The following is a 25,542-nucleotide window of genomic DNA, read 5'->3' as shown; positions in this document are numbered from 1 at the left end:
TGCTTTTAAGGAAACTAGTTGCTAGTTTTAGTTAAAGCTTTAAAATATCAGGAAATTAATTAGAACCAATGAGTTAGAAAAGTGAAAAAAAAAGCCATATACAGACCCCAAAAATTCATGCTTTAAATATAATAGTGTAGAAACTGAGAACTTGCTCAAAACATCTTATTTTATTAAACATTAAATTCAGAGATCAATTAGAAAATACAATATTTATGAATGAATAATATATTTGACAGTTTTTGTCAAAAAAAAATTATAATTCAAAGATCAAGGAGATAAACTGTAAGTTAACAAACTTTTACACTGTTTTATGAAATGCCAAGATAATAAAATCCCAAATCATTTTTCTTTTTAAATTTTTGTTCATTGTTAGATGCCAATTTTTTTTTTTATAAATTTCTACCAATTGATTTTAGTTTAATTTCACATAGAATGAATTCTATCTATTTCATCTATTTAAACAATATTATATTATGGAGTTCAGATTCCCATTTCATGAAAATTTGCACAATAACTTATTTATATTGGAATTCAATTCTTAATGTACATGTATAAACATTTTAAAGAAAATTAAAGAAAAATGTATTCATCAGTTGTCTACCCGGTCTATATAACTTTAAGATCATTTGTTTATAGGGATCATTTATAGTCTACAAGATGGTAAGGATATTCAGAGTTAATTCATGCTTTTTGATACCTATATTGAATGTGATTTGTATTTTACCTTTACCCAATTTCTTTCTCTAATTATCTTATATTTACAATATGGGGACCTTGGTGGCCGAAAGGTCCAAGCATTTCATCTACATTAATTGCTACTCACTAGCCTGTCAACACTGAGGTAGAGAGTTTACTCCCCGCTGGTGGCAGGTGTGTTTGACTCGGATCTTTATTGACTAGGATTCGAGTTTTCCTGCCATAAGTGGGTGGTTCTCTACAAGTACTCTGGTTTCCTCCACCAATAAAACTGGCTACCATGATGTATAGCTAAGAGTGCGGGAAGGGGCATGTGACACAAACAATCAATCAGTCAATATTTACGATCAGCAAAGTTATATCTGGACCTCATATTATAAGAGGTGACTAAAATACAGATTCCACTTCTTTTATAACACCTATCATGTGATGTGTGTGCCCTTGTAGCAATGTGGTCATCAAGTATTTCTAGTGTTTTAAGAAATGACTAAACATAATGCTGCAAAACTTTTTAATTATTATGCATAATGAAGACTTACTACATGAGAACAATTACCATAGCAACAACAAGCAGTTATAATCTATCATACTAATGGGAAAATATGAAATAAATGCAGACAAAAAACTTAAAAGAAAGTTTTTGCAGTAAAGTAAGTATCTATACAATAAATATTTAAATTCTGTAATGAATTAAAATAAATATGCAGAGTAACATGAAGGGATCTATTGGTATCATAAACAATAATTGTATAATACAGCTATATAATCTGGTGCCTTGAATTATATTTATTTTGAAATCCTTCATCAGATAATACCAGCAAAGATTGAACTTACATTTCAGTTTATACATATTTCTTACATATTGTAGATATATAACTTTGCTCAATTCAATTTCAGGATTCTTTCTTGGTCGATTGAAAGTATTTTTGTCAACATTTGGGGTTATACCAATAAATATAACAGATTTTGCCAAGTAAAAGTTTTTTTGTTAGTAGACTAGATTTTCTTAAAAATTGTTACATATCTTAACACATGATGAAATACTTCTATATTGGAAGTGATACTATGTTTTTTAATTTTACTTCCTCATTTGATCTATATATACCAAATTTTTTAAACAAATGTGTGTAATAGATTTCTTTTCTAACATCCAAATTAGCTATCTGTTATATAAAGTCTGTTTTCCCTGTCTCAGAATATACATGAAACTTAAAAATACATCATAAAGTCAATTTAATAGTAAATTTGTGAAATGATATTGTTTTTACGAAAGATCATGAATTTAAATGTATACTAGGTATTACAAAGAAAAACACGAAAATATCCTTGCATATTCTCCATTTCTTTAAACAGTATTTTTGTCTTCTATCACATGAGATATGTAAATAAAAAACATAGCACTTTGATCTCTGTCAATACAGCACACCTTAACAGCAGAATTTTAAAAACATAACAAACAAAACGACTGGAATGAAATACAAGCAAACAAAAAACATACCATTGTAAAAATATGCTGATATTATTGTTGTTTTACAACAAAATAAATGTTTTCTAAAATATCTTTAAAAAAAAAAGATAATAATATGAAGTTAATACAGGACGATGAAGGAAAAAAATCCACATAATTTATGTTAAAAAGTACAACAGAGTTACACACACAATTTTATTGCTTCTCCTCTAAGATGTACATGTAAACAAAACTACAAGTACTGAAAAATTTCTGTAAAATTATTAATGTTAAACTATGAAAAATAATTATTTCTTTGTTTTAAAAACTAAACTGTCAATCTGGGAAAATAGTATTTTGGGATTACAAATGATGTAGAAGAATTAAATTGGTATAATTGCTATAAAATTTGTTTTCCTTTAACTTTTATCCCTTTTTAATAATCTGACAGCCATTTTAATCCAATGTCTGATACATCATCATTTAATGCAACTAAATAAATACATGTTTTACACAATTTTAATTCATAAAGAATTTTTCTAATTTAAAAATGAACACATAATATGAAATATCTAAGACATATTCAAACATCATTTGTAGATTGACAATGATAAGAATAATTTTTAAATACTTAGCCAGTGACTGCTTGTTTATTTTCTTTTTAAATCAATGTGTGTTTTACTGGTCCTCAAAGAAATCATACATCCTGTCTAAATTCATTAAAGAAACAGATTTTTATACTGTATCTAATTGCTATACAATTTTTTTCACTCTCAACAGTCAAATTTTTAAATATTTCAATAGTTTGGCAAGTTTCATAGTTATTTAAGTGTCTAAAGTTAAAAAAAAAAATTATATATCTTCTCTATGCAGTGATAGAATCTTTAACAAATTCATTTGATTCATGTCAATATAACAGGATCCAAATAATTAACTATATAAAATGTCATCATAAAGTTATTGAATAAAAGTAGATGCATTACTTTGGTATGTAATGAGAAAAAAATTAATATGATCTGAAAAACTACGAGGGTCTGGATGGGGTCCTTCATTTCTGTATTCTTTAATGCTTTAGGCCATTTTTCTCTATTCTTTAAACTTTTTGCCCATTATTCTCTATTCTTTATATTTTAGCACCTCATTATTCTCTATTCTTTATATATTTTGCCCATTATTCTTTATTCTGTAAACCCCCATTCACATTCAGAAAAGATCCCCAACTATTACAATTAGTTGAATACAAGTTTTAATTTCTGCATCTCATTCATCTGAACAAAAATGTTTAATGTTTATGTGCATCTTAACTGTAACTTCATCTACACTTTGTAAAATTAAATAAGCTCCAAAAATTAATGTCTGATAGGAATTGTATATTTGATAAAATAAACAATAAAGAGTTTGTACATTGTACAAGCGGTTATTAAAATAGACTGAAAGCAACAGTTGGATACATCTAACAATGATAACAGAAGGAAGACTCCCTGATATGGTTTCATGATTATGGATGACAACAAAATACAATAGTATCTTTAAAGGGAACATGACTACAAATATATATGGATGACATGCATAGATAACTCAAGGTCAAAAACCACTGTCCAATCAAAAACGTCAATGCAGGTTTTGTTATAAACACTTCCATTGGTTATAAGGAAACATTGTTATCTGATAAAAGGTAATGAAAGAATGGAAATATGAAAAAAAATATAGACAACATATCTTTGTTACCTCACAAGGATGTAACTAACATAACTAGTATATGTCCTTGCCGTAATTATAATTCACCTATTAAAGAAAAAGTATAAAAATACTCATGGCAGAATTTTGTGGTATTGACCTTATGCTGACCTTGCAATAAAACCTATTTACATGTATATAAAGTATATAAAGAATCTAGCACTTATAAAATTGTATAACCCTATACTTTCTATGTCCACTTCAATGTACCAGTTGTAAAATATCAACAGGCAAATCAAAATAATATTGTAAGTCCTGGTTATATGTTATTTCAAATTGTATCAGAAGTTTAAGATTTTTTTATTTTAGTTCTATGTAATCTTATTCAGAGCATACTAAGAAGACATTGAAAATCTAAAGGTCATATGCCACATTTTTAAACTTGTATATATATTTGTGTATTTATTTAGAGTTCTTTGTAGAGCAGTTTAAATTAGATAGGTTCTCAGGGCTCACGCTAGCTGGTGACTGGGGCGACAAAGCCGCTTTCCCGTCCGTCACTTCGCTTTGCCCAACCATCAAAAGCGATATTTAGTCACCCTGTTGTTCACAATACTTGCTTTCAGTCGCTTTTGTTATCTGCAATTTTCAAATTTGACTAGGTTCTTCAACATTTTCAAAAACTTCATTTTCCCAATTTCTTTGTTTTATTATCAAAACTACAAGGGTAACAATGAAAAATATTATTTTCTTTTCAAATCATTCTTGGAGAATTTGAACTTCATGACCATGTATTGCTGCCCTTTAAAGCAAAAAATCATTTTGTTTTTCATGTAAGATGAACTGATCAAAGCATGTCAACTTTAATACACTGCTCACAAGATTATGTGTCTCCCTAACAGGAGGAAGAAAATGGAGACAATTTATGTGTTACTTTCATTTCAAATTATATTTTGAAGTGCTTTTATATTCACTGGCCCTTTATTAAAAAAAAAGGTATTTCAAAATTTGCATTACTTTGTAAAATAAGATCTAGGTGGGACAAAGGCTCATTAATACTTCTACCTTCAGTATGATTAGATGCAAACATTTTTATAAATAGTCATACTTGATATTCACTAGCTCAACAAAAAAATCTATTGTAAGGGTCAAAATTTAATGGTTGGTCTGGAAACTTGAACCATAACTTTTTTTCATTTGGCCTAATATAAACCAGGAATGTAGCAATATAGAATCACAGCTCACTGATTTTGTTAAACCAAAGTAGTATATTATATAAAACTATTTATAAAGGCAGGTTTAGATTAGACACTTCCTTCAAAAATCCCAAATTTACCCAGTATATATGAATTATCATGGACACTTGATGTTAGTATGTTCATTCCAATTAAAAGTTACAGTGTATCAATAAACACAATTGATTTTTTTTGTTTTAAATTAATATAAGCAAAAATACAAAATATACATCTGATCACTTCTGACTAGGTCAATAGTAGTTTTGATTTGAAGCGGAGTGAATTTAAATACCTGCAATATAGTTTATAATCACTCTAAATAAAAGAAATTTACCCTTGGATGTGGAAAGAAATGAATTCTTATTCCCAAAAATATCATTGTAGCAATTTTATTTTATGACATTCATATCAATAAAATCTTTCCATATATGCCAAATTTTATCAAATTTTTCTCTAAGAATCAAGAAAATCATCGAATAAACTGATAATAAATTCTATAAATACCCAGTTCTCATAAAAAATATTTACCGATATATAATCATAATTTCAAACAAATTGTATCAATCAATTAATGTTAACTGATGGAAGTAAAGAAATATGATATTGAAGCAAATAGGACATAGAAAACATCAGGTTTTATGGCCCATCTTATTGCAACAAAGCCCCTTAGATATAATTATGGCCCTTGTGTTCAAACACATAACAACACCCTACAACAACACAAATTCCTGAAAGGAATTAACAGCTTTATATATGTTTTGGGTTCAGACCTTAAAAGTTAAAAAATTGCCCAATTTTCCTAAACAGCAAATTGGTAAATCATCATAATATTTTCTTTTCACTGACAGGAACTTCAATGAATCAATTTGAAAATTCTACATCTATTTAACACATACACAAATCATGTATTTTTTGCTGATGAGTCGGCCTGAGTTTTATCCTGATTTTGAACTTTATCAACTGTTTTATCCTGCTCTTGAATGCTATCTTTTTTTTTATCAGAATCTTGAACTTCCTCCTCATCATTTTCATCTTCTTCATCTATCTCCTCTTCTTCCTCCATCAACTGTTTTGCTAATTTAACCGCTTGGAATTCATTATAATGCAGCTTTCTTTTTTGTTCAAATACTCTGCGTTGTGCTGAAATGGAAATGAAAATATTTGTACAGTCAAACCTGGGTAAACCAGACCCTGAATAAATCAGCTTCCTGCCCATTCCGACCGTAAATTGAAGTCCCATATTTTCCCCTTCCAAGTCTTTGTAAAAATACCCCCTGTTAACCAGACCCTGTGTATTCCGAATTCCGGCTTAATTATGAAGTCCCAATAATCCTAATTACATTAATTATTACCTGTCAAAACCGGTTTGTTTAATTAATTTAACATGAAACTGTATTGATCGATATGCAATCAAAACATAATTGTTTTTACAAGATGGTTTTTAGGGATTATCAATTAGCAAGGTGTTCAACCGTGAATGAATAATGAGATTTATTGTTGCAGCCCTATTAAGTTTTAATTAAGATAAACTAATAGAAACGCCAAATATATCTTGGATAGAACTTACATTGCAACTTTGATGAATTTTTCAAATCGCGGAGTAAGAATTTTTTTTTTTTTCGAAATGCAGGGTTCCCTGTTGTTAATCCCAAAACCAATGACCCTGATAATGAAAAAGACCCGGGTGACGATATTCCATTGTCGAGTTTATGGGTATCGTACATTGTACGACAATGTTTTGATCATGATGAAAATTCGTTTGATAAAATTTATGTGTTTTAATCAGCTATACTAATGTAGGAAATGAACAATGGATGAAAAACGACTCTCGTTGAACAATTTAAACAACACGAGGAATCTGATGCAAATGAAAACCAAAGTGAAACTGACGAGTCGGGGACTGAAGCTACCGAGGTCCATTTGACATACAAGGAAAGCCAATTTTCGAAAATTTTTTAAGCCAATGAATAAGAAGAATCAAAACAAAGATTGTGCGTAGTTAAATGGTGAAAAGGCAGAGAACACTTGTAATGTTCATGTCACAATATTTTCACACAAATCATGACATAACTAATTTAATAAATAGATTATTACTGTATTTGTATTTAATAGTTTACAATTTACAATGAGACAGAACTTTTATATGCAAAATATCTGACGTCACAAGTCAATATCTTCCTGTCAAAATGGAAACCTGAATAAACCGGCCCACTGTCTAAACTGGCCCTTTTTTATAGTCCCATACCCAGCCATTTCTACAGGATTTACTGTATTTGCAGGGCCTATTCTAGGATTTTGGAGAGAGAGAATACATGAGAGAGTAGGGAGAAGTGGTCAATTTCATGGAGAAGTGAAATTCCATTACCGTTTCGGTTGCATAGTGTTTTTGTGCTTATCACTAAGGAAACTGTTTAATATATGCAATAAAAAATATACTTGCAGTTTTTTCATATGATATTGTACAAAACGTATATATTGAAAATACTTGATAAAAAGGTTTAGACAATATAGTTGTTATTTATTTATTCATACCATTTGTACTGTCAACTTGAATTTAAGTTTAAACAAGCATTCTGAGAGTATTGCATAGCAATACAGTCCCCTACCAGTTAAGAATTCATTGTACTGGAACAAAATCCTAACTTGATTTATAACTTGTCATGGTGTTAAATACATAACAGATATAAAGTCAATATCTTCAAGCATGACCAAAAAAGTGTTGAAAACTGATTATTTGAGTGAATTTTCTAAGTCCAAGAGCCATAACTCTGCACAAAATCATCAGACCGGAACAAAATGTGAACTTGATCTGTAACTTGTCATGATAAAACTATATACCAATTATTAAATCAAATCCTTCAAGCATGACAAAAAAAAGTGTGGAAAACTGATTATTTGAGTTAATTTTCTAAGTCCAAGGACCATAACTATGCACAAAATCATCAGACGGGAACAAAATTCGAACTTGATCTGTAACTTGTCATGATGAAACTATAAACCAAATATCAAATCAATATCTTCAAGCACGAAGAAATAAAGTGTGGAAAACTGTGTTGCTAGGGAGTAGCCTAGTAATATTATGATGCATTAAATTCCTGTTCATCTGCCTCAATTTATTTTCAAAAGTCCAGAAAAATATGACTCCCAGTTTTAATAATATCTGATGAATTTTAAATGACTGGGCAATTTAATGTATATCACCACTTGTCATAATTTTGTAAAACATTACTGAATGTCATGGACATCATGTCAGTTGTAAATTGAGATTCTCATGAAAGATTGTAAGCCTATAATTAAAGATATCTGTCAATCACATATTAATTAATTGATAAAGAGCTAATTTATATCATTTTTTTTTATAAAAGATATCTTCCTTATGAAGGAATTGGTCGTGAAAAAAATCCACTGCTGATCACAAGCTGGCCATAGCCATGTGTCGTTGTTTGCAATCACATTAACTATCAACTTTCTTTCTACCTTAAGCTTTTATATTTCAATTTTTATTCAATAAATATAAAAAATCTACCGTTAATTCCCACCCTTAACCTACCAAATAGTACAACTGATCGACTTGTAAGAAATAAAAATAATACAAATCAGCTGAGTGATTACGCAACATCTTCAGATCAAAAATCATTGTAAAATGATAACTTAAACAGAAGCTCAGTTTCCTGTTTTAATAGTTTTGAATGTTAAATCTGAGGATGTTCAAAGTCGCCGTAGTATTCATTTCATTTGATCATCGACAGTATTAGCCCTTGGTTGTTTCGAAAATCTCGATTTTCCATGTCAGTCGCCATTTTTGTTTATCTGTGCGACTTGTAAATCACAAATTGTCTCCCTTATACTGATTTTGATAGCGATTTGACTTCACTATGAAGTCAGTCGGCCGGCGAGATTTAGTGATTTTAAAAATTCTTTGGTGACTTAAATCGTCATTTCGCCAGCAATGTTAAGGACTGATTTGTAAATTGCATTACTTAGTAAAAAAAATCTAAGCATTTGGGTATTACATCATACAACTAAGTGGGAGATGAAACCAAGAGGGCATTCAAGAACCAAAACTCATAGAAAAACAGACAACATCATGGACAAAAGAACAAGTAGAACTGTCAGCTATTGCTCACTAATGATATCCCTGCTTTAAGTATTTGGTAAACAGGAAGTTGAACAAAATTAATCTGTAAATACATTAAAACATGGAAAAGCAAGTTCACATGAAGCCTGATTTCAAATTTCTGGAAGCTCTCATTTGTAATTCCTTAAACTACATGTGAAGAAAATTTCATACTTGGCCAGTATGTGTTAGAATAATAGAGTCATGACAGTCAAACCTGTAAAAACTGAGCCCTGATAAAATTGAATTTCATTTTCAACCGAGCAATTTTCAAAGTCCCATGAAATTTCCCTATTATTTACATAATTTTAACCTCTGCTAATACTGTACCGAATTCTGAACGCTTTTTTTTAAGGCTCAATAGTGAATGTGTATAAAAAATTACCTGTCAATTCAATCGATTGCAATCAAAACAATGTAAGTATTTACAACTATTTGCCTTAGTGATTAAACAAATGCAGGCTGGCAGAGAATCCCAGAGGGTATTGAAGTTTGATTTAATGTTGAGTTGTTTTTATAAACTAATTAGCTTGTAGATGTATATGTATGCAGTGTTAAATGAAAACTAAGGAGAAACTTAAACTTGATCAAGATGATAAACCGTCTCCATTGCTGAAAAGGGCAAGAGAGGAACTTTCTCTTGAAAACAAAATGGATTTAATTAAAGATTCAGAATCAGGTCTGCAAATTTAACAAAAGGATCTTAGTTTGAAATATGGGATCGGTAAAGCTACTGTTTGTGACATTCTCAAATGTAAAGATACATATCCAAAAACATAGGAAGTAAGCGTTAACGGCATGCTACTTCAAGTTAATTTTTCAATTTGAATGAACTTCTGTTTCGTTGGTTTAAGGGTGCACGTGAAAAGAACATTCCTTTGAGTGGACCTATTTTACAGGAAAAACCACAGTTCAATTTACATGAGTTTAAGGCCTCAAATGGATGGCTTGAAAGTTGGTGTTTCAGATATGGTTTTGGATTTTTCAAAATTGGCCGAAAAAGTGCTGATGTGAATTTGAAGGTATTAGCAGAATTTAAAAGTAAATTGCCAGAAATTGTTAAAGTTTATGATATGATGGATACGTTCAATGCAAATGAAACAGGCCGTTTCTATTGTGCCCTCCCTAACAAGACATTAGCCAAGCGTGAGATAGACAGGCTTAAATTAAAATATTGTTTGTTTGCAGTTTACCGACCGACCCTCGAAAATCCGCACGACTGTGAAAATTTTATTGCTTTTAATTTGAAGAAATTATTTTTATTTTTCTATTGACGCAATCCGGAACTTCTGGTCGTTTCCGGAATTGCTTTAAAGTCTGGGTCGATTACACGTTTCAAGTTCGGTTTTTCTTACCTTCTTGTCAAGCGTACATGGGACTGTTTAATAACAAGAAATAAATGTAACAGGATGCTGTTACGAAGTCTCCCAAACGAAGCTCCCATAATTCGTAATTCCCAGGGTCGCCTGACATTGGGCAACATCCATTGAAAATTGGTTTGGTCCAGTAAAGTTATATGCATTAGTGATGCCTGGGGACTAACCTTGTATATCATTCAAATCATCTTGGCATGACAAACCAGAATATATATGGTTTAGGGGTGGGGATCTCAACCATTTACAAGATACTAGAATATTGGGGGTGGGGAGGAACCCCTGGGGACTGGCCCTATACGTCATTCAAATGTTCATTACATGACGAACAGGAATATATATGGTTTAGGGGTGGCGATCTCAACCATTTACAAGATATTAGAACATTGGGGGTGGGGGGAACCCCTGGGGACTGACCGTATACGTCATTCAAATGTTCGAGACATGACAAATAGGAATATATATGGTTTAGGGGTGGGGATCTCGACCATTTACAAGATATTAGAACTTTCTCAAATGACAGGGGGTCGGGATGACCCCTGGGGACTAACCCTGTCTATCATTCAAACCATCTTCGCATGACAAACCAGAATATATATGGTTTAGGGGTGGGGATCTTGACCACTTAGAAGATATTAGAACTTTCTTAAATGGCAGGGGGTGGGGGTGACCCCTGGAGACTAACCCTGTATTTCATTTGATGTGCTTTATCATGACAAACCAGAATATATATGGTTTAGGGGTGGGGATCTCGACCATTTACAAGATATTAGAACTTTCTCAAATGGCAAGGGGTGGGGGTGACCGCTGGGGACTAACCCTGTATAACATTTGATGTGCTGTATCATGACAAACCAGAATATATATGGTTTAGGGGTGGGGATCTCGACCATTTACAAGATATTAGAACTTTCTCAAATGGCAGGGGGTCGGGATGACCCCTGGGGACTTACCCTGTATATCATTCAAACCATCTCAGCATGACAAACCAGAATATATATGGTTTAGGGGTGGGGATCTTGACCACTTAGAAGATATTAGAACTTTCTTAAATGGCAAGGGGTGGGGGTGACCCCTGGGGACTACCCCTTTATTTCATTTGATGTGCTTTATCATGACAAACCAGAATATATATGGTTTAGGGGTGGGGATCTCGACCATTTACAAGATATTAGAACTTTCTCAAATGGCAAGGGGTGGGGGTGACCGCTGGGGACTAACCCTGTATAACATTTGATGTGCTTTATCATGACAAACCAGAATATATATGGTTTAGGGGTGGGGATCTCGACCTTTTACAAGATATTATTACTTTCTCAAATGGCAGGGGGTCGGGATGACCCCTGGGGACTTACCCTGTATATCATTCAAACCATCTCAGCATGACAAACCAGAATATATATGGTTTAGGGGTGGGGATCTTGACCACTTAGAAGATATTAGAACTTTCTTAAATGGCAAGGGGTGGGGTGACCCCTGGGGACTACCCCTGTATTTCATTTGATGTGCTTTATCATGACAAACCAGAATATATATGGTTTAGGGGTGGGGATCTCGACCATTTACAAGATATTAGAACCTTCTAAAATGGCAAGGGGTGGGGGTGACCGCTGGGGACTAACCCTGTATAACATTTGATGTGCTTTATCATGACAAACCAGAATATATATGGTTTAGGGGTGGGGATCTCGACCTTTTACAAGATATTAGAACTTTCTCAAATAGCAGGGGGTCGGGATGACCCCTGGGGACTTACCCTGTATATCATTCAAACCATCTCAGCATGACAAACCAGAATATATATGGTTTAGGGGTGGGGATCTTGACCACTTAGAAGATATTAGAACTTTCTTAAATGGCAAGGGGTGGGGGTGACCCCTGGGGACTACCCCTGTATTTCATTTGATGTGCTTTATCATGACAAACCAGAATATATATGGTTTAGGGGTGGGGATCTCGACCATTTACAAGATATTAGAACTTTCTCAAATGGCAAGGGGTGGGGGTGACCGCTGGGGACTAACCCTGTATAACATTTGATGTGCTTTATCATGACAAACCAGAATATATATGGTTTAGGGGTGGGGATCTCGACCATTTACAAGATATTAGAACTTTCTCAAATGGCAGGGGGTCGGGATGACCCCTGGGGACTTACCCTGTATATCATTCAAACCATCTTAGCATGACAAACCAGAATATATATGGTTTAGGGGTGGGGATCTTGACAACTTAGAAGATATTAGAACTTTCTTAAATGGCAGGGGGTGGGGGTGACCCCTGGGGACTAACCCTGTATAACATTTGATGTGCTTTATCATGACAAACCAGAATATATATGGTTTAGGGGTGGGGATCTCGACCATTTACAAGATATTAGAACTTTCTCAAATGACAGGGGGTGGGGATGACCCCTGGGGACTAACCCTGTATATCATTCAAACCATCTTAGCATGACAAACCAGAATATATATGGTTTAGGGGTGGGGATCTTGACCACTTACAAGGTATTAGAACTTTCTTAAATGGCAGGGGGTGGGGGTGACCCCTGGGGACTAACCCTGTATTTCATTTAATGGGCTTTATCATTTAGAACATTTTCAATTAAAAAGTTTGTGTCTATCACGAACGGTTTTCAATTTATAATCATTTGAAAATTTTAAAAAATAAAATCCCATAGGGTTCTATAGTAAAACCCTCTTTTCTTTTTGCCCCTCAAAGTAACCCTTTATAAACCCCATTGCAAAAACAAAACCCTGATTGCACCACTAGACATGTTAGTCTAACATATTGTGAAACCCTAAGTTAATCCGACAAGCGGTTTTGGAGAACGGGTGCGGACAAGTTCAAATTAAAAAGCGGCGGAAGAAGAAGAAGAAGAAGAAGAAGAAGAAGAAGAAGAAGAAGAAGAAGAAGAAGAAGAAGAAGAAGAATAATAATAATAATAAGAACTGAGCAAAAACAATAAGTCTTCCCAAACTTCGTTTGGGAGACTTAATAAAGCACATGGAGATTGTTTACAGGTATCGATGAAGACATGGAGGAGTACTTTGCGCTGTCGTTTTCTGTCAATTTTAAAACAAATAACAACCAAAAAAGTTTAATAGTAAACTGTTTATACAGATTCAAACAGATATCATTGACGATTTGAGAACGCATGATGCAACGAATATTCATAAAACCGACACGATAACCGTTTCCATCTCAAACAGATCGGGTACAGAATCTCTTGAGCCTGACTTTATGGAACCAATATCAGTGGTTAAACAATTTGACAGCAGCCTGAAGTATGCCATAGTTTCTATAAAACGTTGTGAAGACAACAAGGATGAAACCACTTTTCCATGACTTCATGGATACCTGTAAACACGCCAGGAAGGGCGCATTTGAAATTAATAATCGATAGACAATGCCAAATCTATAAGAAGCCACAGAAACTACACAAAGATGTAAAGAAAATGAATGGTTGGCTTGTAAAAATAAATATACTTTCTCTATGTTAAATCTATCTTCTATTGCAATGAGTATGCTCCTTTAGGATAAGGGGAGCTACCCCACTCATTGCAATTCTTCTCCCTCTTACAATATTAAATATACCCAAACAGTGTGGCTTGTGTGAATTGAATTAAAACATGTCCTTAGGAGCTATGCTGCCAATTTTTTATGCAGTCAAAACATTTCAGTACAGACCATTTACTTTTAAAGGGGTGCTATTGATTTCACCCTGAAGTCTAAGATTTTTTTTTGTTTTAATTAAAGCCTGATCACATCAACATATCTTTCAAAATATAACCTTATTACATATAATTATATATTGTTAGATTTATGAAAACAGTCAGATGTCAAATATATTTTTTCAAGTTTCCTTTTTTTTTTAATTTAAATTCAATGGTTAATTTTTTTTATTGATATCACTCTTACATTGTCTTATGAATCTTTGATATCTACATTTTCCTAATGAAAATACTCTTCTCATGAAAACTTTCTAGTAAAGAAGCATATGTCAGTGAACAATTTCTTTAAAACAATTTTAGTCATTTCTTGTTTATAAGATCTTATAAATGTTCCAGTACTAGTATTTAATAATGTCATAAATTGGATAATCACACCATGTTATAGTTTCAATTTTGGTTGAAAAGTTTTTATCTGAAAATGCCTGTTCATTTCATGTTGGTTTTCAGTGTTTGTTGTTTTAAAAAAATTTCTTCACAAGAAACTTGGTTTGTGTAACTGCTTGTTTAAACTTCATTTTGGCTGATAAAATAAAATATTTTTCCTACCTACCGACCCTTCAGTCTGAAGGTACAGTCGGAAAACTGCAAACAAACATATTTTTAAGGTTGGCCCTGTATAGGGGGTAAAATGTCAAAACAGATGCTAACTTAAATGTTAAATCGCTTCCGGTGACTTGTAAGGCCAACAAAAAGTCCTTGATGAATAACAAATTTTTCAATGAATGGGCAAAGAATATTAACCGTGATATGCAGAAGAAATCCACTGAACAATTTAAAATATGGAAGTGTAACTGTAATTTAATTACTACATAAAATTCAAAAGTTTGTGAAAAAGCCAGATGCAAAATACAATTACAGATCAAAGTGAGATTGTTCATGATTTTTCAGCATATAGGGGAATACAATGCAAGTTGAATTTTCAAAATAAACATCTTTTATTGGACCTGTTTTCTTGATTTTTCAGTCAAAATCTTTTAATTAACTGATGACTTTTATGTTTTAAAACTTATCTCATGTAGATGTGTCTACCCCAACTCTTTTACTGCCATTTGAGTCTGTTCAGTTCCTTCTTGTGTTGAACTTTGCAACTGGTACTTGGTAATATTGTATTATGCCTAGGGATACTACAATCTAAATATTATAAAAATGCTACCTATTTCTTTACAAATCAAAATTCAGGCAGGCATGAGTTCTGCTCATCATTGAAGTCAGTATAATGACCTATTGTTGCTAACTTCAAGTCATTTAGTCTCTGGTGTAAAGTTGTCTCATTGGCAATCATACCACATATTTTTATTTTTATATAAAAATAAAATTCAGAAAATAGTTTCCTTCACTCTGAATATTTTTCTACCTCGCATTTCCTCTGTTTCCATCTCGTCTTCCTCTTCCTCTGAGGAGGATTCCTCTTCAGACACTTTAGCATGTAATTTGTTTCTATCTTCTACTGTCTGTAACCTGTAAAATAATATCTACATCTTTAATGTTATTCCAAATGGAAACATACATGTTTCCTGTTATCTATATCCCTTATGTTATGTGAAATAAGCACTAAAAAGAGATAATACTGATCCCATCTATGAATATTTTTTTCAACCTAATTTTCATCGTCCTACAACATGAAACACAGACATTTGTTTTTTTAGACATGTACTTTTTCACTATATTAATATTGTTCTTTTTTCATGGTATATATCGATGTAAATGCTACTTCTTTGAAACAAAAAAATTACAAATCCCTGCTTTTGCTAATTAGAAAAAAATATTGCTACCATGTATTTGCATTCACAGACATTACAGTAATTAAATGTTATAAGGATAATATAGTTCCCTTGTCTTGACAATTTTATCAATGATATCATATATACAAATTAAATGACCAATAAATATGTAAATAAACAAGCTATTTTATGCCTAAATTATGGGAAAGGACCCAGTTCCTGTTTCTTAATTAATTCAATAAATGAATTTAACAAGTGTGTTTAACCTCAGTCTTCACGATAAAATTTTGCAGCCACAGTCCCAATTTTTTGGAAATTTTTGAATAGATCATATTGACTTGTAGTAGATTTCCTTACATGCCTGATAGAAATTTTACAAATCTGGGCTGATGGGCATGTGGCAAGCATGAAGACTGGCCCCTTTTTTAACACAAACCTAGATGCTATTGACTTGGGATCAACCCCTGGTTCTTCAGATACACTGTGACGTCTACCACCTTCTTCATCGTCTTCTGCGTCTGATAATTTACTGTATGGGGTCTTTGGCTCATCTATTTTCATGTGACCATAGTCCTTATCTGCAGGGTGATGGGTAGCCAATATGTTCATTTCATCCCATTTCATTTCTTTTGAATGAGGACTTAAAAATAAATAAAAAAAACAGTATACAAGATCATACTTCAAATATTTAAAATAGAAATTTGGTCTATTAATACAGGTTTTCTTGCTCATTATTAACTGTTGGAAAAGCCTTTCTCACTTTAATAGCAAGCACAACTAAATGTAGATCTGTGTTTACATTGAAACAGGAAGCGGTACCATTTAGTCTTGAAGAAACTGCTTAACATTTACTTTTGTTTTAAAAAGTAATGTAACATCAGGATTATTTATCAGCCATGGGATTTAAAATTGCCCTATAAAACTTGTGTTAAAAATCAACGAAATTGAGGCTCTTTCCGGGGTTCAAATAAACATTTGGTACTGGAAGGTCCAGGACCTTTGACACTCCAAACTGAAAGGTCCACAACCTAAATTCCAGGTCCTACTTTTACTTGAAATATTTCCTAACTTAGTAAGATACAAGTAACAAAATTAATGTGCTGTTGGTGTTTGGTCAACTTGTTTCATTGTCAAAGTCACTGTTGTATAAAGTATTTAATAACAATTGTAATTGTCTTGTATATTATAAATTCAGATAATCTTTTTTTTTTGTTATTGAGGAGGGTGTCACCATGGGTGGGTGTGTTGTCTCAACTATTGGTAATTTATTACTACTTATACCATTTTATAAAACATTTCAAATTCAAAGCTGTTTAAGCAGAGACATATATACATGTTTCTCTAATTCTTCGTCAATTTATCCCTCTCTGCACCCATTGTATAAACAAAATTTAATCAACGTGTGGTTGTTTGATCTCAGTTCTTCATTGGTTAAAATCCGATTATGACGTCGAATTTTCTTGCTTTCCTCTGAATTTCCTATTGTGACGGCATGAAAAAAGGCGACCATGCCTGATGATGTCACATAGAAAGAACACATCTTTTTGCAGATCATTCGAAAAGAAGGAATAAATTTGCCTGCCTATTGTTTGTAAATCATTAGAGAAACAGATTCTACCACCAAATCTCGTGTAATACCATATTTATCCACAATCGGCAGTTCAATTTTAAATATTTAAAAACCTCGCGCTTTAAATTTGAAAATTTAACTGTTTCGAGTGGATAAATATCATATCACACTCGGTGCAGTGGTAGAATCTATATATATATGTCTCTGGTTTAAGTGTATCATATCTAGTTGCACTATTATAATGCATTAGTTCCTCTGTGAAGTGTGAAAATAAGATAAGAAACTTCCAGATTTGTACTGGTCCTTTAAAATTGAGAGAAGACATTACCTCTTGGGATTGTAGTAATACGTTTACACTATACAAAAATCTACATGTAATATCAATATTTATTAATGATAAAGAAAATTACTGTCACATTTTTTTGGATTTTGAGATGAAAATTTATGAACTAAAAGTAATTTTGAGTTTCTGTAAACATGGTAAAAAAATATTTCCTACTTTTTCTTTCTTTTTAATATATCTTTTGGTTTTCAATTCTAGTGTTTATATTTTATCATCATAGATGTATTTTGTCAACTGCCTGGAATTATTATTTTTTCATTGTATTTGATCAGCAAACCCGGAATTACCCTTATCAGTTATCCGCTCAGGAATCGGATCCGTTTTTTGTTACTTTCTTCATTTTCGGTTTATGGCATCCAATGTTTTTCAATGTTGTTTTGTCGGTCAGATACGATTTTACTCTGATTTACACATTACTAGTTGGCAATTTTCAGTATAAAGCTAGTGGTTGAACAAAATAAACATCGCTGTCATGAATAATAATGATGAAAATAAATTTTTCAGATTGTTTGGAAATTTTTGTTTAAAAAGATCGGCAAAGTTAATTTTTATTTTCTTTCAAACTGAAGGTCCATCGGGCGTAGCTTGTAACCAAAACGAGAGTCCGACTGCAAAAATGGAAGGTCGCGGACCTCAAACCACCGCTAATTTGAACCCCTGTCTTTTAAATATTACTTACATTAATTTTTGCAGTATCATTTACAGAGTTGTCTGTTCATACAGATTTTTAGAGCAAAAAAAAATTCTCAAACAGCTCAGTTGTTTTTTTTCCATGAAGTATAATAAACTGTTGACACAGATATATGTATTGCCATTATGTTATTTTAATAGTACAATGCAAATGTTAAAATTAAAATGGCAATACTTAACATGCATATGTAAACTATGCAAAACATTCAAAGTCAATGAATCATGACTTAAGGTGGAGGGGCCAAATAACCTCCATAAAAATGAGATATGTCAATGCTAATACTGCATACCAATTACATGTATGGTGTCCCATTGACTTATCATCACCAGTTCCCTTTGAACTGACCTTAACACAAACTCTGACAAGTAAACTATAAAAAAGTTTCTAAGTCAATGAACCAAAAAACTCACTCTATTTTTACCATCAAAGACAATTATACCCCCTAACCCTGGATCTGCTTCTAATTAATATTATTTGAAAATAGTCTGATTCGTTGGTGGTATTTTAAAAAATTTCTTAGGCATACAGAGGGAACCAACTTACATTATTGATATGCTAGTATAGATATCATACTGTCATGACTGTGTCGAATACCAATTACATGTATGGTGTCCCATTGACTTATCATCACCAGTTCCCTTTGAACTGACCTTAACACAAACTCTGACAAGTAAACTATAAAAAAGTTTCTAAGTCAATGAACCAAAATACTCACTCTATTTTTACCATCAAAGACAATTATACCCCCTAACCTTGGATCTGCTTCTAATTATTTGAAAATAGTCTGATTCGTTGGTGGTATTTTTTTTAATTTCTTAGGCATACAGAGGGAACCAACTTACATTATTGATATGCTAGTATAGATATCATACTGTCATGACTGTGTCGAAAATGTGAATTTGAATTTCATCTGGCAACAAAATATGGCTGTAAGATCAAGATATTTTTGGCATCACTTTATTCCATGTGTCAAAATTTTTATTCATGACTATAAGGATAATAAAATCAATATCAGAGACCAATTCAGGAATAAAGGTATGTTGTCTCATGACTAAAGTAATCACCATTAATACAATAGGTTAGTTCTCAGGCCTCTACTTTATTTTTTCTAACTTGCACATTGGGACAAGTTGCAAGAAAATCAACTTGTCCTACCTCTTAACTCATTTGCCCAAATCCAAATTTACAAATCTTACAAACTGATAATGTCCTCGGACACTTTGGGCTTTTAGTGTACCTGACGAAAGGAGTAATTTGTTAATTTATATGAATGTCTGCAACTAAATAGAGAATACTTTATCAAAAATAGTTTTTTTTATCATTTTCAAAGAGTATTTGCCTTTCCAAAGTAAGTTCTGGGACTCAATGTCACTATCATGTGTGGAGTTTATGACGGATTCAATCATCACTGCCAATATCATAGGATTCTCTTGTCAGTGTTCTAGATAGAAACTGAGGGCAAAGGGGCACATTCCTATAATAAACTGCTTTGCTGAGCGCAGCCTGATACGACCGCAGAGGTCAAACCCTGAACAGTTGGGGCAAATTTGGACACAATATTCAAGCTTGATACTGTCTGAATTTGGATTGTGATCAAATTTTTGACATAATATAGGTTTCTGACACAAAATAAATGTGGTCAAAGATCTTATAAATCCATTGTGCAATACTGTGCAATTGATGATTTCTTCTTGAAACTTTTCAAAAATTCGAAATTTTAAAAATTTTGAAAAAAAAATATGAATCTCTTAAAAAAATTGGGAAAAAAATCACCCCTCCCCTTTTTGAAACCCCCCTTGGAGCAATAACCCCAAAACTCAATCCCAGCCTTTCCTTTGTAGTATGGAACCTTCAGAGAGATCCATACACTTACACACAAGTTGTTGTCTGGAAACTAGAAAAATGCTTGTTTTTGGCCCCTTTTTGGCCCTTAATTCCTAAACTGTTGGCCCCCATAACCCCTAAAATGAATCCCAACCTTCTACTTGTGGTATTAAACATTGTGGTACATTTTCAGAGCAATCGAAATACTTATACACAAATTATTATCCTGAAACTAGAAAAATGCTTGCTTTGGGCCCATTTTTGGGGCCCTAATTCCTAAACGGTTGGGACCATCATCCCCAAAATCAATCCCAACCTTCCTTTTGTGGTATTGAACCTGCTTATAAAGTTTCATAGAGATCCATTCACTTAAACTAAAGTTATTGTCCGGAAACCAATGTGTCTTCTGACAACGACACAGACGACAACGACGACATCATACCATTATACGATCCCAAAAAAATTTTGCAGTCGTATAAAAAGGACACATTCGAGGCAACCATCATATTTACAACAGATTTTTCTTGTAACCTGACAAATATGCTGATGAGTTAACCCTTTCCCCGATGACAGTGTTCCAGTTAGGTCGTTTTCACAGGGCGGTCTGCCCGCCCTTTCCCGAGTGCTGCCCTGTGCCCTTTTTACAGTTTGCAGGGCGCCATGCCTTTTTTGAAGATCGATTGATATATTATTTTGTTCGTATTGATATGATCAGCCAATTACGAAAATTTACCTGGCGTCAAGTATATGACTTTCTTTGTTTACGACCCCAAGCTAATCAACGGTTACAACAGGTGTCATAATCTGTTGTTATAGGTAATCCGTTTATCGGATGGGTCATTTAACGATCATCAACATTAATTCATTCAAATAGAATCGGTCAGTCGGCATTTCAATTTTGTCTTTGAACTTGAAGAAATGTTCATACAACTTGGGCACAATTAGCAATGTTTACCGTAGTTTCATGGAGAAAACGTAATTGACAGAAAGTCGAAAACCATAATCAAATCGTTAAAAACATTGCTCTTATTGTTTACGTGAAATAAATAGCAAATTAAGACGTCTTTTTCATTGACTGCCTTCATTTTTTAAACGAAAATAACAAAATCGGCCGCCATATTGTTGATCGTATTTACATCTTCTACGTACTGACCTATTATCCTCCAAAGAAGGAGCACACCCAAATAAAGAAAGATAACTCAATCTTATTTTTTCCTAGCATTGAGTAACCTACTAAGATATTATAAAATATGTCTTCATACTTCTGGCTTTAGAATTTATATGTTTAGGTGTTTTGAGTTATGGGAAAAGTTAAAGAGGGTCTTAGTAGCAGGGTTGGTAGGGTGCCTTGGTCATCTTTTTCTGTATTTTTTATTTTCAATCCAAATTTTCACTGTTCACTATATCCTAACATTGTGCATTTACAGCTGTTTTGTGCTGTATTGCCATTAAGCACAGAAAAGGTAGAAAGGTGAAACTTGTAAAGTGTGTCAGACCATAGAAACAGAATGAAGCAGGACATTTTTCAAAAAATACTGCATATAAAGCTTAACTGTGCCAAGCAATGATTTAAAACTTGTGTGACAAGCTGCTTGATAAGTTTTCAGCCTAAAAAGTAGAAAGATAGTTTTTCTCTGGGCTAATGATGTTGTTCTTGTATATATATAACCAGTGTTCAATGAACAAACAATGTTTGATTATAATCTTTATTAAAACATGCCCTTTTCATATTATCATATCACGCGTTAAATGCCCTTTTTCAGGATTGGCACCCTGACCTTTTGAAATCCTAGCTGGAATACTGGATGAGTCCCGGTTTACCGGTATTCACGCATCAGACAGCTGACGATGAGTCCCGTTTTACCAGATCGGAATACCTCTTTTATATTTCCCACTCAAAACAGTGCAAACACAAGTTATCTTTCTTTGTTGAATACCCGGATGAAAGTGTAATCATGGCGCTTCCGTTTGTTGAAAACCGTGTCAAAATCAGAGGAAATTTACGGAATTTACGAGAATTTGAAATGAGGAAACATTTTTTTTGAAAGAACATGGAAGAATTGAAGCCAAACTAGTATACTTTTTTGACATTAAATGTCGTTTTATGTACAAAACACTTGAAATGGACATGGTTCAGTGAAAGGAATTTGTACAGCCTCATTAAATTTTTTAAAATTTTGCCGTTTTGGGTTAAAAAATTACGATGTTGGGTCAAAGAGCAGAATTTTGAGAATTTCACCTAGATAATGCCGAAATTTGAAAATTTGAATATTTTATGAAGAAAAATTATCAAAACATGAACAAAACTGGGAACATGGTGTTAGTGAATGAAATAAAGACACAAATAAATACAGACAAGTTTTTATTGACATTTATTATGAAGATCTCCCACTTGAGTAATAGTAGCCAGGGAAGCCATCGTCTCAGAGTAGCTTCTGTCTGGGCAGCTGTCGGTGAAAGGGTTAAGCCTTTTTCAACTGATTTTATAGTTTATTCTTATGTTGTGCTGTTACACCACTGTCCCAGGTTAGATGAGGGTTGAACGCTCACAAACATGTTTAACCCCGCCACATTCTTGATGTACCTGTCCCAAGTCAGGAACCTGTAGTTCAGTGGTTGTCATTGGTTCATGTCTGTCATATTTGTTTTCGTAAATTGTTTTGTTATAAATTAGGATGTTAGTTTTTTCAATTGAATTGTTTCATATTTTTCATGTCGGGGCCTTTTATAGCTGACTATACGGTATAGGTTTTTTCTCATTGAAGGCAATACAGTTGCCCATAATTGCTTACATCCACTTTATTTGAACTTTAGTGGATAGCTGTCACATTGGCAATCATACATGTACCTTATCTCCTCATTTATATATATATAGCCCCTTTACTCTATTTTATATCAACTTATTTTCCTTCATGCACAGATATGAGGTTTCCTATGCCATATCAAAAAAAATCTTTTCACTTTCTTGCCTTTTACAGTGTTAGTTTTAAACCTGGTACAGCCAGATGTTTAGCTATCTAGAATTCAAAGTTTTAGAGTTCTACATAATTGTCAGTTAGGGTTCTCTCTCGTGAATCTTTGCATCTCATTTTTTATCTTTTTTTCTATGAATCTTTCTGTAAATAGTAAAATTGTTGTTTGGTAGTTATAATCTGTGCCAAATTGACTTTTTAATCACAACAATTAAATCTAAAATTAGGGTCTACTTACAATGACTTATAAGAAGTTCTTTTTTTCAATCGAAAGAATTTTGTAAAGCAAATAAATCAAAGCCATACTTCCTTTCATCAAAATAATATTATCTAACAGTTAAATGTAAAATAAACTAGTGATTATTATTTAAATTATCATGATAATCAGTAAAAACATATTTATATACATAAATCCACTTTAAGGGGAACTAACTCCATATAAGAAATTTAAAAACACAAAAATCTATCCGAGATTCATGCCTGTTTAAATTTAATCACCTTTTGTCAAGTCATATTTTATGTTATTTATCTTCAAAAAAGCTTCTATTTTTTAATAGGATATGTAAACAAAAGCTTTTGGAAATTATCTCAATCTCTGGGCCAAAATTAATGGAATGATGATTGTCTTACATTGAAGTCAATGAACCTGAAAATTGTTAGAATTACATGTACCTAACATTTTTATAATTATGCAATTATCATAATTATTTGTTCAATTCATTGTTAATCTAAACATTAAAAGTAATCTCATGCAATCGAGGCTTATAAGTCTAGAACAAACAAAAAGATTATTGAAAAAGTATGAAGCCATTTGACATGGTCAAAATATGTTGTGGACATTAGGGAAATGGAAAGGTGATATCGATTTCTGCGACCTGGATCTCTGGGGATTCATCTCTTTCGATATGAAATATTCTGTCCGCCACCATGTCAATCCAGGATCAAAATTTAAATAAATTTCATTTGATCAAATAAAGTACATGTTTAAGGCATTTGTAAGTCTATGACCACTTAACCCCGAAAACAGACAAACATTATCCTTGGTTCGACAAGGTAGGGGTCAATGGGATGAACGGTGCAAAAACAGACCGGCACTTCTCTACTTGAATTATACAAGGGTATGATGGATAGGAACAGAAATTTTGCTTTGCAACAGACCTGGTACCTCGAATGACCGAATAACACCGCTATTATCCAATTAACACTTGAAATTTTAATATTAGCACATATTGGTGACATTTAAACATTGATTATTAAATAATATCATATAGTAAGTGTATTTTATAACTTAAAAATGATTTACAGAAAGCAGGTAAGTTCATAAAGATCATTATAAATATAGTGTGTACATCCAACATGGCAACCAAGGAAAACACAAGGGGAAGAATAAAAGAATGATTGCATATGCATTCAAAGGGAAATGCTATGAAAATAAAGTATTTAATAATGTACTGTATATACATATTGTCCAATAATTGTTTTTCAGCAAGGTTTTGAAAAGTTAATAAGTACAATCAAAGCCATGCAATTACTCCAATCACCTATTAGTTTTCTTAACGATTTACTCAAATTTATATATGCTTTCTGTAAATCATTTTTAAGTTATAAAATACATATATAATATAATTTAATAAATAATGTTTAAATGTCACAAATACGTGTTAATATTAAAATTTCAAGTGTTATTTGGTCATTACAAGTGTTATTTGGATAATAACAGTGTTATTCGGTCATTCGTGTTACCCCAACAGGCCATTTACTGACACCTCAAAGAGTTGTGGCAAGGGTTCTTTAATGTGTCGAAAGAGTGGCACTCTCTCTTAACAAGATCATACCTCATTTGACTTGTAGATGTCAGTTTTTGTTTTAAAATTATGGGAGGTAACTCATAACACCAAAATAATATAAAAATTTCTGACTTGTTTATGTCAACGATTTGACGGTTTAATTTGTGTTTGTGGAAAAGCTCAGCGAGGAAAAATACTATAAAATGATTATTATGAGTTTTGAGGTTCCATACTGTTGATGATCTGGTTTGTCAAAGCTGGAAGAGGCTTTTAAAATGCCTTTTGGCTTCTGCTTCACTTCCGAAGCCATTTTGTAAATTTTCTGACACTGCAGGTTAGAAGTGAATATTAA

At 32.6% G+C, this 25,542-nt stretch overlaps 1 protein-coding gene across 1 annotated transcript; it reads right to left on the bottom strand.

The window, feature by feature from the left end:
- Positions 1-1,196: 1,196 nt before the first annotated feature.
- LOC127705200 (protein phosphatase inhibitor 2-like) lies at positions 1,197-25,513 on the bottom strand. Its single transcript, XM_052209523.1, has 4 exons — positions 25,424-25,513; positions 16,440-16,643; positions 15,637-15,740; positions 1,197-6,198 (listed from the first exon to the last, which is right to left on the bottom strand). The coding sequence occupies exons 1-4, from the start codon at positions 25,498-25,500 to the stop codon at positions 5,960-5,962; spliced, it is 624 nt and encodes a 207-aa protein (XP_052065483.1). The 5' UTR covers positions 25,501-25,513; the 3' UTR covers positions 1,197-5,959.
- Positions 25,514-25,542: the final 29 nt, after the last annotated feature.

This window comes from Mytilus californianus, unplaced genomic scaffold (genome assembly GCF_021869535.1).
Source record: "Mytilus californianus isolate M0D057914Y unplaced genomic scaffold, xbMytCali1.0.p SCAF_6, whole genome shotgun sequence".
Taxonomy (NCBI): Eukaryota; Metazoa; Mollusca; class Bivalvia; order Mytilida; family Mytilidae; genus Mytilus; species Mytilus californianus.
Note: the sequence above shows the minus strand (reverse complement) of the source record. Positions and strands in the feature narration are given on the sequence as shown.